This window comes from Ostrinia furnacalis, unplaced genomic scaffold (genome assembly GCF_004193835.3).
Source record: "Ostrinia furnacalis isolate ACB-3 unplaced genomic scaffold, ASM419383v2 OfSCF0890, whole genome shotgun sequence".
NCBI lineage: Eukaryota > Metazoa > Arthropoda > Insecta > Lepidoptera > Crambidae > Ostrinia > Ostrinia furnacalis.
This window is the reverse complement of record NW_021131129.1, coordinates 653,390-672,448: the sequence shown is the minus strand read 5'-3', so window position 1 is coordinate 672,448 and position 19,059 is coordinate 653,390. Positions and strand designations below refer to the sequence as shown.

Sequence of the window (19,059 nt, the reverse complement as noted above, 5' to 3'; positions counted from 1 at the left end):
CTCGCTAGCGACTGCGTAAAAAAATGACATTTAAATGTATGACATATTGTGCAGCGCCCCTAGCGGCTACTTTCAAGAAATAAAATCTTCATAGAATTTTTTGACGTATTCGCTAGCGAGCTCACCTAACGTAAACTCATGGTAGGCACACTGAACGTCGCCTACAGTGTCGCCGACGTTAACATCTGAAAGACCACAACAGCACATTTCTATAGTAAGCATCGTGACGCGGCCTAAGACGTGATGTTGTACGCAGCTTACAATGTTTTAGGAGACCGCAGCCTCAAATTTTACAGTCGTAGTTGGTATTTTATTAAGGCTATCACGTGCAGCAATGACTTTAGAAATAGGTGACACTGCGCTAGGGCGCAATAATTGCGCCAACTAAGCTTACTGTGGCGGGTGAGTTAACTCACTTCTTATAATGAAGCTGCACTAGAGTTACTTAGTTAATGCAAAAAGTTTTGCTGAGTTACTCATCTCGCGTTGTGTGTCAAATTAAATTAAAATGTTGGTTGATAGTATTTAAGAGAACAACGAGTATGTTTTTATATTAGTAAAAAATTGAGAAATCAGTTCTTTTGCCTGTGTTCTATGGTCTTGTACTACTAAACATTACTTTTCCGTGCCTCTGCAGTAGGTAACTTTCCTATTTTATAAATTTCACTATGCATTTGAAATTATGATAATTTTCTTGATTGTTTTCATAGTGAATAAACAAGTAAAAAAATTAAAATAGTATAGTTAATATAAAAAATATATTACTTTCTAAAATTATATTTTTATCCATTTTATATTACAACAAAATATGAGTGATACTATATTGGGACACTTTAGTTAAACAAAAACTGCTGTAAATAATGCTTTGAAGAACTTTAGTATTTGCATTTATTGTTTTTAATATTAGAGAATGTACTTGTTTTTCTTTTACAAACTCGACTTATTTCAATTGTAAATATCATTTCTAAAACAAAAATGCCTTCTTAGCCATCTTGCAAGCCAAAGAAATGAATTATGTATCCAATATTGTTATATTTATTGAAAAATACATGCCAGTCACTTTAATTTGTATACTTCCATCCAAAATAAAAAATAAATAATTATACAATTAATAATTATAATAATATTTTTTGCTCAAATATAAATTATTTTCAATTGATCAATGAAAATTTCGTGTTGTAAATAGTTACTTAATATCTTTATGTCTTCAATTTACTTAACTTTACGTGTATAAGTAGTTCTTCAATATCATTGTGTAGAATATACTATAAGTTACGGTACGAAAATGGTTTTATACGTTAATAGGTAGAATAAATGAAATAATTATATTGCAGTGTTTTATTTTCTTTCGGAAAAGAGGTAAAAATAAAAAGTCAGACAACATTTATTTTTTCTTGTATTTAAAAATCTCCTTACATAACATCTTTACGTAAAGTTTACACAATTGTTCAGTATAAAAATGTACATTTCACTCCTAGATGTATTGTCAATTAGAAACTAATTTAATGTATTATATTTATATAAAAATCAACACAATACATACATATACGAGTGAATTAGCTCTACTTTTATATTATACACCTTATACAAATAATTATGTAACTGTTGTATAATTTAAATTATACTAACGAATTCAAACACAATGATTGTAAATATATAAAAATAAATTGACAATACATAAAGGTGTTTTTTGGAAAATATCTTAAAAATACGGGTAACTTAGAGTATTCTGATCGTAACACATTTCTTCTTATAAATATATTGGCAGTGAAATTGTGACGAATCAATAAAGAAAACACAATAATACAATGTGTAAAGAGTTGCTAGTTAGTGTGACTTTTCTTGTATTTATTTTTAAAGAATTTATATTTGATATATAACCTAGTGAAATACAGTGTCTGAAAGTTTATATCACTGTACTTTTTCATTTTATAATTTACAGCTTTCATAAATTAAAGGTGAAATAGATTTAGAAGGCTAGTTTCTTTATAGCAGACGCGTAAATCTAACTGAAATATAAAATATCTTACTTTACCTGTAATTATGTTTTAATATTCCTGTACGTGATTTTTTTATATTAATAAATAATTACGTCACACTAACATAAATAAACCGACTCATAATTTATACATTCTTTGTCTTAAATTTTGGACATTAAATAATAATTTACAACGAATTTCCACTTTCGAATGACTAAAATTAATGTACTTATTTAGTACCTAGTTTTTTTTACAAAAACCTGTAAGGTATATCATGAATTTGATTGATAGGATTGATAAAACTTATGACTTAAGTTTAAAATAATAATAAGCTACGTTATCGTGATGTAATGAGCATACAACGCCATCTTTTAGCAGCGCAAGGAACTACTATCTAAAGTTGTTTAATTTGATCATAATAATAATCACATTAAATGGAATACTCATAATATTATGTACATATTTTATATAAAATAATATAATAACTAACGTATAAGTACAAAGACCGAAAAATTAAGAATAAAAACTGCCAATCAAAATCCTAAAGAAATCAAGGATTTTCCATAGAAATATACTCTTACAGGTTTTCATGTAATATAATGAAAGGCTATTGAAAATCACATTTTAAAAGAAATCACCTACTTGCCTATAAATGAGTTGTCTAGGATATCTTTGTACCTCATCTTGGTAGCTCACAACTCTCTGGGGGTGTAGGTAATATGAGTTAGGGGTGCGAATACTGACCCCCGATACTTGGGGGCGTTTTCTTATCTGGAAGCTAGATATATCTGAGGCTGCGTACTGCGGTTCTGGATGATAATTATTCCTGAACCTGGAAAACGTGTAATCCCTGTCGTTAGGGACTACAAATCCGCTTGGCACCCGAATGTTGACGTTAGGAAGGATTGGAGCTATCGCTTCATTCAGCCTAACATCGTAGTCGTTTTCTATAGAGTCCGCTAGGTTTTGTTTTATTGATATATTCTCAGGCAACTTCAAAGGCTTTCCTGTAGCGGTATAAGGCTTTGAAATCTCCGGTTTAGGCTCTATTTTAGGTCGGTAAGGAGCGTCGGTGACTGTGTATTTGGGCTCGTTCTTCAAGGGTATTGCTTGAGTGCCTAGATAAGGTTTTATGTAGTCGCCAGGAGAGAGAGTCGATTCTAGTTTCTCTCTGATAGCTTCATAGTTATCGTTGTACACCCTTAGAACGTTTTTAGCTAGCTTGGCTCTCTGTTCTTTGAAATCTGCCACATCGGCTGTGGTAGTTTCTGGCCTGTTAGTTTTCAACTCTGGCGTGTGTGTTTTGATTTCAGGTGCTATCGTTTTGATCTCTGGCAGATGGGTTTTCACTTCTGGTAAATGAGTTTTGATCTCCGGCAGATGAGTTTTGAATTCTGGCACCTGAGTTCTTACCTCTGGCCGGTGCGTTTTGATTTCTGGCGAATGCGTTTTGATTTCTGGCTCTATAACTGGTGTAAACGTTTCTATTTCAGGTGCATTTGATTCTACTTCTTCATCGTAAGTAGGTTCGTAAGTTTTAGTGTCTGGCTCTTGGGTTTTTATTTCAGCATACTGCGTTTTGACTTCTGGCAGTGAGGTAGAGGGTTCTTTTTTGTTATTTACCTCGTACTCTATGTCTTCTTCGTCATAGTATTCATATTCATCATCAGGAGCCGTTAGATGTTGGGTAGTTGTAGGCTCTGTTGTTATGGTCGTACTTAGCCTTGTTGTAGTAGTCGGTTTTGTTGTGGTAGTTAGTCTAGTAGTTGTAGGTCTAGTTGTGGTTGTTATTCTTGTAGTGGTAGTGGTTCTGGTAGTAGTAGGTTCAGGAGTAGTGGTCGTGGTCGTTGTAGTAGTAGTGGTGGTAGGTTTAGGGGTGGTGTGAAGAGGAGCAGTCATGTCTTTGCCAGCGACAGGCTGTAAGCCCCTAGGTAAGTAGGGACTTCCACCCCTAGACGGTAAAAAAGGACGCTTTACAACTTTGACGTTTGGCTTCACGTCTTTGATTCGGTGTGTTATGTCTTCTTCCTTCGCAACTACTTTTTTGTCATTCGTTTCATCGTAATCGTAGTAATAGTCGTCTATATCTTTTGGTTTTGTTTCCTTTTTGTATGGTCTTTGAGGCCTGCGTTTATTCCATTGAGTATCATAATAATCATCATCATCATCGTAGATCACGGGTTTTTTAGTTTGCCTTTCTTTATAGTTGGCTGATGGGCTGGTGAAATGCGGACGCGATGGCTTAAATTTTTCCTTCTCAACCGGTTCTGGCTTAGGCCTTTGTTGGATCGTACTAGTCTTCCCAGATGACGAAGGTTTGCTTGTTTCATCATCTTCATAATCATCATAGTACTCATCATCATCAACTTTAGGAGGAGCCTTCGTGGTGGATACGGTTACGTATTCATATTTTCCTTTTTCATTTGCTGGCACTGGTCGTTTGATTTTTGGGGGCATTCTTGGCTTGCTAAAAATTCCGTGGCCGTTTGGTTTAACTAATCCTGGGTTTTCCGGAGCGGTGGGCAATTCTCTTTTGTCATCTCGGTCATCATCGTAATTTCTCTCAGGTCTTGAATAAGGCCTCTCATCTCTATTTCTGTAAGGCCTGTCCTCTTTGTACCTGCGGCCTTCGTTAGCCGAGTACCTGTCGTCTCTAGGCCTAGTGTTTTCACGTTTGTTTTCTGCGATGACTGGATCATCTCTTAAAGGCCGTCTTTCACTGGGCCTAAGTCTAGCGTCGTCTCTGAGTCTAGGTTCGTCTCGAGAGCGCTTTTCATCTCTTGGCCTTACTTCGTCACGTGGCCTTATTTCTTCGCGTGGCCTTATTTCTTCGTGTGGCCTTATTTCATCACGTGGCCTTACTTCGTCTCGTGGTCTTACTTCATCCCGAGGTCTAATTTCGTCTCGTGGTTTAATTTCATCCCGTGGCCTAACTTCATCCCTTGGCCTTATTTCATCCCTGGGCCGTATTTCGTCCCTTGGCCTTATTTCATCCCTTGGTCTAACTTCATCTTTTGGCCTTACCTCATCCCTGGGCCTTTTCTCATCTCGTGGTCTGACCTCATCTCGTGGCCTGTACTCATCTCTAGGCCTCTTAGGCCTCAAATTGGCCCCACCTCTAGGTCTGTCTTCATCATCAGCTCTGTACCTGTCTTCTTCTTCATCCCGAGGCCTTCCCGGCCTCCTCCTGCCGCCAGCTGGTCTTCTCTCCTCATCGTCGTCGTACGGTCTTCTATCGTACGGTCTTTTGCCTGGTCTTCTATCGTAGGGTCTTCGGTCATCGTAATCTTCTTCTAGTTCGTCGCGAGGTCTTGGGCGTGGACGCTCGTATCTGGAAGGAAAAGTAATACCAGTTGAAGTGCGTGAATAAATCTGGCACCTTATTGGTAGTTTGTGGAAAGTCCAATCGATTTAGTATAAGAAAATCCTAAAATTGGTTATCGTCATCATCATTTCAGCCAAAGGACGTCTGCAGCTGGACAAAGGTCTCCCCCAAGGATTTTCTCAACGACCAGTCAAGTGCTTCCCGTGAAATTAACCTCGTTTGGCCGCAATCGTCGGTTTACCGAGCGAGAAGCCTGCCTAAATACCGTTTTGATTCACACTGTCTAATTACTAGAAGGCAAAACAAATACATGAAATCAATACAAACCTGTCATCTTCATAATCATCCTGTGGTCTCGGTCTCTTCGCCGGTCTGCCCTGGGGACGCGGCCTTGGTCTTCTTACCCTGGAAAAAAAGAACAACAATATATTCAACTATTGAACATTCTGATAAGGACAAACGAGTCTCTATTAATTGAGTCCTTCGCTGTCTTTTAGAATGTCACGTAAAAACAATAGTTCACAATTAAAGATTAGTAAAATGAATGAATGGAATTAAATGTAGCATAATGGCCCAGAATAAAATCTCTTGTGAGAGAGCCTAACTCGCTTTTGGTCAGTCTCTTTATGGCTCATATTCACGCTGAAAATACCTTTACAGTCTGTCTAGTAAAGACAGAAGTCTTTGTTTCGAGCAGTGGTTCTAAAAGTTGAAAAAGTTAAAACAAGAACAACAGAAATTACCATCAGGTGAGATACAGGCCAAGAGCTTCCTCGTTGTGGATAAAACAAAATCTTTATTAGCATCTAGGCCCTTTTCAGGGCACCTCACAAATATAGCTTGCCCTGCCACCATTTCGGGACAACATGGGCTGTTGCTAAGACGAAGAAAAAACTGTCACCTACCGTGCCTTTTATTCATAAGGTACACTTACCTATCATCATACTCGTAGTCATCCCTCCCGTAGTAGTAGTCATCATCATAGTAATCGTATCTGGGGTGGGGACGCCGGCGGCCCGGGCGAGGGGGGCGGGGGGTGGTGGTGGTGGTTGTGGTCGAGGGTGGCGGTGGGGGTGCCGGGGTCGTTGTCTCAGTCTGCTTGTAGAGTGCCTCGTTCCTGGAAGGATGGGTTTGATGATTAGTGAGGGCAGACTACCACAGAGGAACAGTTACAAAAAGATGCGGGATATTTTTTGAAGAATTTCATATTTATTTCAATTTAATAGAAATGAATGTATGTAAGTAGATTGGACCTAGAAATCACGTTGTCCCATACAAAGTTTTTTCCTCCTTTTTCACCCCCTTAGGGGTAGAATTTTGGAAAATCCTTTCATATCGGATGCCTACTGTTATNGGTGTAACACTACGTTATAAAAAGAACACAACCTCCAAGTTTTTGGTCTCTACGATCAGCGGTTTAGGCTGTGTGTTGATACATCAGTCAGTCGTTCAACACAGAGCATTTTATTTGTGACCTTTATTTGTGTCGAAAAATCGAACGTCTATTTTCCCGTATATCCCCTAAAGTTATAGGATTTTTGCTTAGCACGATACTTACTAAACTTTTCTCAAACTAATTTTAAAACTTAACAGAGAGCTATGAAGAGAAAAAGGTCGTAGGTTCAATTCCCGTCTCAAGCTGAGTTGGGTTCTATTGCAAAGGGCAACGCATAAGGTGGTAGTAGACTTTCTTTTCTTTATGACGTCTTTTAAATAATACCCATACCCTTATTAATAAAAGTTACACCCTAGTTGAACTCTGGCTTAAATTGTCATTTAGTATGGAAATGTCATTTCAACCCAGTGTTCATCCTATGTGTAACTTTTTATTAATAAGGGGGTTTGTCTTAATTTTTACAAAATAATGGGGATGTTGCCTGGGTCAAAAAGCAAGAGTTTTAATTAGTCCGTCAGTTAACTTATCAAAAAATACTTTACACGTATTTTTCACTTTTTCAAACTAATGAAAATTTAAAGAGATATAGCGCCCCAAAGTTCATAAGAAGAGGCCCGTGACGTCAACGCTTGCTTAAAAATGCCGCAGGTTGTGACGTCGTGCGCAACTTCAACGCACCATAACTATGTAATTATTTGTTAGATTGACAAATAAAATTATATGTGTCCAATATTTTTTGATATTAAACATTACGGACTAAAAAAGTTTTTTTAGGCAACTAGCCTATTGAAAAAGACCAACCTGTTGAAGTAATTCGGCGAGTTCTTGCAGTCGACTTCCGACACGAAGTGGCAGATGAAGGTCTTCTGATCGAAGGCTGTGTAGTTCGCGCACAGGAAGTCGTAGCGGGTGCCGAACAAGCAGTGGTGGTACACCTGGAAAATGATAAAGAAATAAAGTTAAAGTAATATTATTTCGTTCGTTCGTTTCAGCCAAGTGACGTCCACTGCTGGACAAAGGCCTCCCCCAAGGTTTTCCACAATGAACGGTCCTGCGCTGCCCGCATCCAGGCTCTTCCCGCGACCTTTACCAGATCGTCGGTCCACCTAGTAGGAGGCCTGCCCACAATATTATTTCATCAATGTCTTTTTCAGTTTGCTCGTAGAAAATTGCGAGAAACTATTACAATCTCTCAAAACTCAGTAAAAGTAACATAACTTAACATCCAATTAAAAAAAACATTGATCCTGGTAAAAATAAAATACCAGCAAAAAAAAACTCGAAAGTAATTATTTTTTATTTTTCTTTATTAAGGAAACAAACAGCATGCATTGATACATATGAAAACAACGTTACAAGTTGATCGAAAGTTATGCAGAGTGCGAGCAACTTAAAATCACAAAAAAGGTGTTATTTATCTTTTCATGGCAAAGAAGTTGTATCTTGAAGGTTTCGGTAAGAGGGTGCTCACTAGTTGGAACCATTGTCAAGTCAACAAAGAGTGATGGGATCATGGGACCATCTTGTCTAGATGGACCGACGATCTGATGAAGGTTGCGGGAAGCACCTTGCGGCAACATAGTACCGGTCATTGTGTAAATATGTTCTATGTTCAGCAGTGGACGTCATTCAGCTAAAACGAGGAGGTCCAACGACCTGATAAAGGTAGCAGGAAGGCGCTTGATGGAGGCCGCTACCAACCGTGCGATGTGGAAGTCATTGGGGGAGGCCTATGTTCAGCAGTGGACGTCCTATGGCTGAAATGATGATGATGAATTAATTTTGCACTCACCTGACACTTATGGGGGACTGACGCGTAAAACCCATCGTGGAGACCATCACACTTGAAATCAATCATCTCTGGGGGAGGCACGGTCTCGTAGAAGGGGTACCCAGACAGATTGTACCCGTTTAGTTCCCGGGGGAGATTGGGGTCGTAGATGTAGTCGATTTGGGGGATGCCGGACAGCTTTTTGGTGCCGTTTGTTGGTGCTTCACCCCCCTCCGCTGTGGTCTCGGTCTGGAAAGGAAAATAATTCATTTTTATTATATCGTTGAATTAGGACAAACTTGATTTTCACTGGTTGGGTTTTGGCAGTCAAGCTGTAGATCCTGGCGGTGGGAACGATAGGTGGGAATAGCCCCGTTTTATTGTTGAATATTTTAAATGCTGCAAATAAACATTTAGGTTGGGTTGGACCATCTTTTTTTAACTTTAACAAACGTCAAAAATCTTTCAAACTCCATACAAAAACACCGGTTAATGCTATAGTTAGGGTTAGTAAATTGAAAGAAAGAAAGAAAGAAAAATATTTTTATTTAGTCCAAACATCCTTAGACTAATTGGTGCAACAGCCTTACATACAGGCCTTACCACCTGCCTCCCTAGACAAAGTTATAAACGTGACAGTTGTTACTCTGGCATCGCTTTGTTTTAGCGTTCTTTTGACTGAATTAGAGCAAAGTACAATATGACCTAAGGGTCTTAAATAGGCCCATTTTCGAGTATAAATGCTTAAAATGACATGTCGATAAATATAGCAGAATAATAAAGTGATAGTGATTTAATACCTAATGAATGAGTACCTCCACGAACTTATTATTCAAGGAAGTAAACGACAGCTGTTAACTAGGATGTGAGATTATCAAGGTGGTTTACTTTTATTTTCATTTCCTCGTTGACGTTTAAAGTGGTTTAAAGCGCATTCTTTATAATCTCAGTTAAAAATTTTAAATCAGCGGCAGGCGTTGATTTCATTAAAAGGTTTATTTATCCCTAATTTATTTATCAATAAAATATGATATTATGTAAGATGGTTATAAAAGCTTATTTACACGTTTCGCCTAAAAAGCCATCATTACAAAGTCAAAGTCAAAATTTCTTTATTTGTATTAGACTGTTAAATAGTTCTGACAAATCGTCAAATATTTTGCTCTTAAGGAGCCTCTAAATGTCTCATAATCTTTTTACCCTACCAGCGCTTCGAGACCAACATTTGGCAAGTGCTGAGAAGAAGCGCCGCAACAAACTCAGTCACCACTGTCTGCCGGTTATAAATAAATAAAAAAGCAGTAGTAGGTACATTTGATTCAGGAGCAGTTCACTGAAGTACAACTTACTAAAGCTTCGCGACAATAATAACTAAGTGCAAGTTTAGCTTAATACGCTATCACGAGTCCTACAATAAGCTATTCTGTTTAGCCCCTTGTACTTAGATATACAGGGTGTCCCATAATGGGTGAATCAAACTGATAGGGGAGGTAGCTCTACTAATGAACTATCCCTAAAAAATATGAAAAAAAAATTTTGAGTTCGGATTTTTTTTTAATAAAGTGAAATCTGGTCATTATTTTCAAAAGTTTGTTTACAGATAAACGAAGCGATCATGTACAATTAATATTAGTAAGAAAAAAGTACAAATAAACTCCAAACGCAGCAATTATAGCCAGATACTTAGGCAAAGCTGATTTATTTTCACTTGAACAAAAAAAAAAATTTTTGTGTCCTTATGCGCTTAATTTTTTTTTCTCATATTTTTAGGGATAGTACATTAGTAGAGCTACCTCCCCTAGCAGTTTGATTCACCCATGCTGGGACACCCTGTATAAGCTTGTGTTACGAGTGGGTTAACCACAATAGACCAACAACTGCATGGTTCGAACCTTCGAACCAGCGCTCTTCGGTCAGTCCGACACCTACGCTGTTGGGCTATTTGTCACCTAATTAAAGTAATGGAGAACCTCTTGTACATCAATAATAATTTGTCATTTCGATAAAAAGTAACATCGAACGTGAGTTCGGGTAGGTGTGTTCCTTTCCACAGATTTTCTGTAGTCATAACGCGCTCTCTGGTGCTCTGGTCACGGTTATACAGGTTGAAATTGAAATCGTTGGCATCCTTCTAAAATAAGACTCTACTCATGATAATGGTATAGGCTCGTATTCTCCACGACGATGTCAATGATTCACCCTGTATATAGGTACTGAATGAATACTATTTTGGTACCATAAAACGCTATATTTACCTGAGGTCCATCTTCATCGCCAGTGGGCAGCTCCTCAGGCGCAGCCGTGGTGCTGGTGGTCTTGGAGAAGATGAGCGACGTGGCTCTGACGGCGGACGACGTCGGTAACTCGGGCAGCACAAAGACTGCTACACCTGGAAGTCGAAAGAGAGACAATTAGTCTTCAGTCTTACCTAAGTCTGTCGCCATAACAACAATGTTAACAGCATTGTTGTGTTCCGGCAGTTAGAGGTAAGATAGCCAGTTCCTCCGTGGTTGAGGATTCCGGGTGAAGCTCGCTTCCACCTTCACTTACCATCAGGTCAGATACAGGCCAAGAGCTTCCTCGTTGTGGATAAAAAAAAGTCCATAATGGGACAAACTTGACCTTCACTGGTATAGATCATTTTATCCACGAAGACGCACGCAAATTTTAGTCGAGGTCGCACGGGGTGCGATGAGTTTGATCCGAGCAATCCGAGCGTCATTATTATATGCGTGTGCACTCATGGATGATTTAGCGTGTACCGATAACACTCAAACATTAGCGGAAGAATGGTGGGGCGCGTCTTCGTGGATGAAACGATCTATATTGCTCGGTGAAGCTTAGAAAGCCATTCTCGGCTATCAGCAATGTCAATGAAAAAAGGACCTTCACTGGTTGGGTTGTTATTGGCGGTCAAGCTGTAGATCCTGGCTACACAGGAGTTGCAGCGGTGGGAACGAGAGGTGGGAATACTCCTATCATAACCTAAATGAACATTCCATACTAAAAGTCAATTTAAACCAGCCAGAGTCTAGCCTTTTGTAATAAGGGGGAATTTGTCCAGGTTTGGTTACGGCCAGAGCCTTAATTGTGTTAACCACAAAGGTCATCAGCACTCGAGTTTTAAGGATAACTCAAATAAAACTCGAGACTTCTTAAAACAAAATAAGGATAATGCATTTCGGTATTACCCTGATATTAGTTTGTCTGTTGTCTTTTTGCAAAAAAAAACTTAGTTTTTTTTTACTTTGGGCGTCGTACCCTGATTAAAAATGTCTTTGATAGCTTTGTCTACACTAATATTATAAAGATGAAAACTTTGTTTGGTTGGTTGTAATGAATAGGCTCAAAAACTACTGGACTGTTTTTAAAAAATCTTTCTCTATTCGAAAGCTACATTATCCACGAGTACCAACATAGGCTACATTTTATTTTGGAAAAAATAGGCGGGTTCACTATAGACTATATAATGTAGTCCACGCGGGCGAAGCCGCGGGCGGAAAGCTAGTTATTAATAATTTTATCGTTGTCTAACTCCACTGCAGAAGGGCGACTTCTTTTATTTACTAGAGGCAAGTGTAGAATTTGGCCTGCACTCCATTGGCCAGGCAGGTTTATAGAGGGTATTCATCATAATCATCATTTCAGCCATAGGACGTCCACTGCTGAACATAGGCCTCCCCCAATGCTTTCCATGTTGATCGATTGGTAGCGGCCTGCGTCAGGCGCTTCCCTGCTACCTTTATGATGTCGTCGGTCCACCAGACAGGTTGGGTTATAGAGATATTATGAGTTTAATATTCCACAATTGAAACTAGAATTTATATTATGTAATAAATGATTAGTAACACGTTCAAAACTAGAATCTACGTTACTTCATTATTTTTTAAACATTCTAGAATTTTATTATCAAGTTTTAGATGAAGGTATTTTAAATTAGTTGTTCTCATAAATTGTGCAAGATGGAGTCAACTAAACGGCCTTCGAATTATTATTTATTTTTTACTAAAGCAATTTATAATCAGATCAATTTTATTTAGATTTATGATTAAAATTTTAACATTTTAATTGTATCTACGACTGAATCATAAAATTTAAGTTATTTGCTTCCTCAACCAGCGTGGGGAGTGTCGTCCAAGTCCTCCATTTGCCTCTGGTAAATTGGAGAGGGTCGTACTCCTGCAGTGAAGACTAAATGACGTCATGATGAAAAAGTTATTTTACTTTATGAAGTATTTGTATGTATTTTTACTCATCATCATCATCTCAGCCATAGGACGTCCACTCCTGAACATAGGCCTCCCCCAATGATTTCCACAACGGCCGGTTGGTAGCGGCCTGCATCCAGCGCCTTCCTGCTACGTAAAATAGCTTATCTAAACCAATAAATTTCAATTATGGATACTTATTACTATTAAACCCTTGAAAAGGAGGCTGACAATAGTGACTGAGTTTCTTGCGCTGCTTCTTCTCAGCACTGGCCCATTTATTGTCCCGAAGCAGTGGTAGGGTTAATACTGGGACGTGTAAAGGCGATTTTTAAGAGTAGGCGCACAACACCGTTGATTTTTAGTTGGCCGATAGTTGTGCCCGATTTTAATTTGTATGAAGAATCGGCCAAATCGAATCAACGGTTTGCGCCTACTCTTAGAGTAGGCGCACACCGTTGATTTTTCGTCGGCCGATAGTTTAGTCGGGCAGTTGATCAGTATGGGCATGTATGGGAGTGCGCACACTACGCCGATTCGATTTGGCCGATTCTTCATACAATTTAAAATCGGGCACAACTATCGGCCATCTATAAATCAACGGTGTGCGCCTACTCTAAAAGTCTATTTGCAAAAATAAATGAGTTTGATATATGATAAAATAGAATCAGCACCCCATAAATGTCAGTTTTGCGATATAATATCTAAATACCAATTTTAATATTAGGATGTTACTTTTGTTGTTGCGTAGGAGGCAAGTCTAGACCGCGGCGCATCTCTCGTGAAATGTCAAGGATCTAGATTATAAATGACTGAATAGCTAACTTGTGAAAAGTTCAAAATAACAACAATCTTGCAATATGATTTATTATAATATACAACTAGCGACCCGCTCCGGCTTCGCACGGATTTTAGCACTAAGGCTGCAAACCACCTATCTTTGATCTTAACTTTAACGATAATTCGGTGTTTTTGTATGGACTTTGACAGCTTTTAGACGTTTGTCAAAGTTAAAATAAGATGGTGCAACCAAGCCTTATATTGCAAATAACTCATAAAACTCATTTATTTTTGCTAATAGACTTTTAAAAAGCACTTTTACACGTCCCAGTATTAACCCTACCACTGCTTCTGGACAATAAATGGGCCAGTGCTGAGAAGAAGCAGCGCAAGAAACTCAGTCACCAGTGTCGTGTTCCTGTTGTGGAGTCTAAATAAATGTCTTGAATGCTATTCAGTAATGTGAAGACCACCACCCACAAGATGGACCGACCACCTCATAAAGGTAGCAGGAAGGCGCTGAATGCAGGCCGCTACCAAACGGGCGATGTGGAAATTATTGGAGGAGGCTATATTCAGCTGTGGCTGAAATGATGATGATGGTTAATGTGAACACAGCTTTAAAATGCTAACTCTACGTAGCGTTAATAACCTTGTAATCCTTGCATTCTAATTTGACATTTTTGGCACACATAAATAAATCTTCTTTGGATTTCCTTATTGCAAATTATGTCAGGTTAAAAAAATGGGTCGGAGTCGGTGGTATTTCTAATTTTGGTCCTGTAAAAAAACTGGTTGAAATATAGATTTGTTTGCTGTCAGTGAGCATCCAAAGATGGTTTGGGACGACTCATGTTTCCCAAAATATAGGTTAACATGATCTAAGAACATTATTTTATTCGTTGTCATAATTTTACACGCCATATTTTACTGAGACGAAACGAACGAAAAAACCTTGAATACAAAAGTTTTGCGGAACATTATGGTATGGACAAGCACTTTTATAAGAAAGCAAAAGAAAAACATCCCGTTTCACTCTCTCACCAAGAAATCCCGTTGTTACTAACAAAATTTTACTGATACTTACACAATATACTGATTCCCAGCCATCTGTGTTTTCGCTTCATTGTGCTACAGTGACCTGGAACAAAGAAAAAATCTGTTAGTTCATGCAATGAAAATACTTTCACACTATTGCTAGCGTATAAAACAAATCTATGCACTAAAGCAACGCCCGTATTTAACACTACTATGAGGTCTCACAGTGCGCGTGGACGCACAGGGTGACACACGAACCAATCACAGAGCTCTATTCAACGTTGTGCGTTCGATTTGCTGCTTCACTTAAGCAAGTATCGTTCGTGAATACGGGCGTAAGTCAGCGTTTCTCAAATAGGGATAGGTACGTAAATATCCAAGGAATCGCGTCTAGATTTTCCACTAAACTACAACATACGCAGCATGTGACCTCCATCCACAAGGTGGACCGACGACATCATAAAGGTAGCAGGAAGGCGCTACCAACCGGGCAACATGGAAAGCATTGGGGAGGCCTATGTTCAGCAGTGGACGTCCTATGACTGAGATGATGATGATGATACAAAATTCTAAAGTTGTATCAAAATCCGTCCAGTAGTTTTTGCGTGAGGCAGCACTTAACATCCCTCTTAAAAAATCATGTCACAAATTAATGTATAGAGCTATTGAAGGATTTTCTTAAAATACCTCCAATATGTCGTACAATACAGAAAAAATCCTTGGAAATAATTTAAAAACCTCAGCCAGTCAACATTGCATTGAATTTTAAGTAGTTAAATACACATTGGCATATACATTTTCGACTCTATATGTCAAGAAATACGACATACATTGCGAAGAGAATGTGTTATAAGTCGTTGTGTACATAAGAGCTTATGTACTTAAGGTATTTGTCGTAATGTGTAGGACCTTGCTTTGTGTTCGAATAGTGATGGGAAAAACTTATCGATAGGAAAATTAGGGAGGGTCGTGCTACTGCAGTGGAGACTAGTTGAACTAATGATGATAAATTTTTTTTTCAATGCTATAGAGCAAAAGAGTAAATAATAAAATTAATTTTAACAAAAAACATGCACTGAAAAGTAGAAAAATAATTACTAATTACTTATTTATTAGGATGAATTAATGATTGATACTTTTGGAGTTGGTGCCAAGATAAATATATTTACCGGCACCGACTCGAATTGAGAACCTCCTCCTTTTTTGAAGTCGGTTAAAAAACGGTTAATTTATAATAGTTCGCAACAGAAAAGTTTAAAGTTGAAGTTAAACTGTAAAGGCTGAGTTGCATCATCTTAAATTAACTATGACAAACGTCAAGTCAGTCAAACTCCTTACAAATACATTACATGTTACAAAGTGCAATTTCGTTAGTTTTTCGCAACACCACATTTAACCCAATTTGAGCCATGTTTATTTATTTATTTATTAGGTACACCAACAAAGTCACATACAGTTCATACATTTTAACATGTCTTAACACATGATACGTATTGCGTATACGACCTCAATTACAGGTATACACAGCATTGTTCATTTTGTTCGGTGCCTAAGTTGTACCGAAGACAGGCATAAGTTTCGACTTGAATTTAGTGAGGCTGTCACCATATTAGTTGTGTTCTTCTAAGTATTTCATAACGACACTAATTTCTCAAAATTCGTTCATTCGTTTCAGCCAAATGACGTCCACTGCTACAAAGGCTTCCTCAAGGATCTCCAACAACGATCGGTCATGCGCTGCCCGCATCCAGGTACTTCGCGCGACCTTCACCAGATCGGCTGTCAGAAGCGTACTCACACATCTCTAGTTTACTTACAAGCATTTCGGTTTTGTTTCAATAGAATTATTTTTATCGACATCGGTACTCTACGTCCACAGCACATCACTAGGACATACACACGGTAAGAACAATGCACCGATGTGGTGATATGGCGTTCGCTTCCTATTATTGTTAGTTCCGAATACTTGGAAATAAAAACTACATACATAGAGTACATAAATTTAAAATAGTCGTATTTTGCGGTCACCAGATGGCGACACTGTCGTAAGGCCCTTTTACTAGCCAGACTTCAACTAGTGAGCGAAATATGCTAGTCCAAAGCTCTATAATAACTTAAAAGAACCTTAAAAACTTAAAAGCTGTGAGTAAGTACAAGACCATATTGTAAAGGTAGCAGGGAAGCGCTGGACGCAGGCCGCTACCAATCGATCAACTTGGAAAGCATTGGGGCCTATGTTCAGCAGTGGACGTCCTATGGCTGAAATGATGATGATGATTAGGTCAATTGTATATGATTTAGGTCTCTAGACATTATCAGTAATAATTACATCTGAATTACCCCCTTTTGGGTCAGATAAGGTTTTCACGTCTCTACATAGTAAAACAAAGTCGCTCTGTCAGACCAGACGCATGGCACTCAAAGCACGGAATCTTATTTCTTTGGAGGAACTGGCTATATTACCTCCAAGTGTCAAAACACAACAATGCTAACATTGTTGTTATGGTAGTAAGCCGGGCGGTCTTAGAACAAAGCCCTGCCAACAACCAAACGAAGCAGGGAAATTTGCCCCTATTGGGAATCGAGCCAAGGACCTCCGTTACTGAGACAGGTGGTCACTGGTCTTACCACTAGACCACAGAGGTTTGAACCTACAGTCCCTATATAAGTAAACGTCAGGCAAGGGACTACCAACCAGACCTATTGTAAACCTATGCACATAAATTTGATGTACTTGAATTTGGTTATCCTTACCGTTAGATAAATTACTTGGAACTAGTGGTGACTGAGTTTGTTCCGGCGTTTCTTCTCAGCACTTGCCTTACTTATGTTTGTCTCGAAGCGCTGGTAGGGCCAAAAGATAAGGAGACATGTAAAGTGCCCCTGAAGGGCTACCTGGTTTTTTTAACTGTATGTTGACGTTCATAAGTGCCACTAGTGGTCAAAATTGAATTAACTATTTTTTATTTTCATATTGAACCAAGCAGAAAGTTTTGCCCCCACTGGGAATCGAATCCAAGTCCTCTGGGTCTGAATCGTACCACTAGACCACAGTTCCTGCAAGCCCTTTCAACGCAACAATATCAAGTAAAAGTCAAGCAAGGCCGGCGCGCTCGCAGGGTGAATGACCTCGGCGCCTCGGCGGGTACTTGATATTGTACTGTGGAGGAACAAGTACTTATTGTTTGAGGGTCCCGTTGAAGTTTAACGCCCGTATTCACAAGCACTATGAGGTCTCACAGTGCGCGTGGACGCAAAGGGTGACACACGAACCGATCACAGAGCCTATTCAATGCTGTGCGTTCGATTTGCTGCTTCATATAAGCGAGCATCGTTTTTGAATACAGGCGTAAGTCAAAAATGTAAACCCTACTAGCCTGGTGGTTTGTGTACCAGACTACAAAGCTAACAGTGTTTGTGGGATCGAACCCTGCTGGGGACAAGTACCAGTAACACCCGTATTCACGCTCTACTTATTTCAGTATAAATAATTGGCGTATTTGTTGGAATTATTTATCGGCATTGATAATGCAGCGATTCGTTATTTTCTTAATTAAAAGCAATCAGAATAATTTGTTGAATAATATGGCTTAAAATGACTTCCTCTTCTTGATAAATCCATTCAATAAAAATGTGTACATCGGCCACAGTGTTAACTATCCATTTCTGTTTTTGCTCTCGCTCTCATCAAATGGTGATTCTTTGTGATAGAACGAGACGACATGACCGGTAATGGGTAGTTGCCGATAGTACATGCAGTAGTCATCATGATCATCATCATCATTCAACGCTGTGCGTTCGATTTGCTGCTTCACCTAAGCAAGCAACATTAATTTGTGAATACGAGCGTAACTCAGCTCTTTGGATCGGTGGATTTTAAGACGGGCAAACGTCAGCGAAACTTCAGATTTGTATGTCACGTCATATTATGTCAATGTCACCCCCTCCCATGCCGCTTCCACACCTCAGATACTGACTGAATTAAGCGCTACTTACTAACTAATAAACTTATTTAGTCTACTGCCCACTTTGAGAATAAATTATTTTTAGCGCCCCCCATTTTTGTAGTCAATAGTCGAGCTCAGTCGGTGTCTAAGAGTCCTCCTAGTAGATGACGCCTCCCAAGCCTCTACACAACGTCCCGATTTTTTTTCTGGGTCTCTTACCGCCCCCCTTAAGCCTGCAGCGCCCACAATAAATTACCACGAAGGGTTAGCGGGACTATTAGTAATACATATTTATAAACTAGAAGCAGAGGTAGGGTTAATACTGGGTTCTGTATTTTGCAACTGGGACGTGTAAAAGTGCTTTTTAAAAGCCTAGGTACTTGCAATACTAAAATTATTTTTTAAGAACTAAATACTCTTCCCATGAATGTTGTAATTAACTAAGGGACAAAAATACGAACATCAGGCCTCCCCAACCCGTCTGGCCAGCGTGGGGAGTGTAGGACAAATCCTCCATTTGCCTCTGGTAAATTAGAGGGTCGTTCTCCTGCAGTGGAGACTCAATGATCTGATGATGATGATGATGATGATGACTACTGCATGTACTATCGGCAA

General features: G+C 38.9%; 1 protein-coding gene across 5 annotated transcripts in view; it reads right to left on the bottom strand.

Moving 5' to 3' along the window:
* Positions 1-1,868: 1,868 nt before the first annotated feature.
* LOC114350416 (uncharacterized) overlaps positions 1,869-19,059 on the bottom strand; it is a 43,734-nt gene continuing 26,543 nt past the window's right edge. For all 5 annotated transcript variants that reach the window (XM_028301215.1, XM_028301214.1, XM_028301218.1 and 2 more), the window contains 7 exons: positions 14,547-14,600; positions 10,727-10,860; positions 8,493-8,720; positions 7,502-7,635; positions 6,239-6,421; positions 5,632-5,709; positions 1,869-5,310 (listed from right to left, as the gene is read on the bottom strand). In XM_028301215.1, the coding sequence (XP_028157016.1) occupies positions 2,604-5,310; positions 5,632-5,709; positions 6,239-6,421; positions 7,502-7,635; positions 8,493-8,720; positions 10,727-10,860; positions 14,547-14,586 (3,504 nt within the window). In that variant the 5' untranslated portion in view covers positions 14,587-14,600 and the 3' untranslated portion in view covers positions 1,869-2,603. The remainder of the gene's footprint in view (positions 5,311-5,631; positions 5,710-6,238; positions 6,422-7,501; positions 7,636-8,492; positions 8,721-10,726; positions 10,861-14,546; positions 14,601-19,059) is intronic.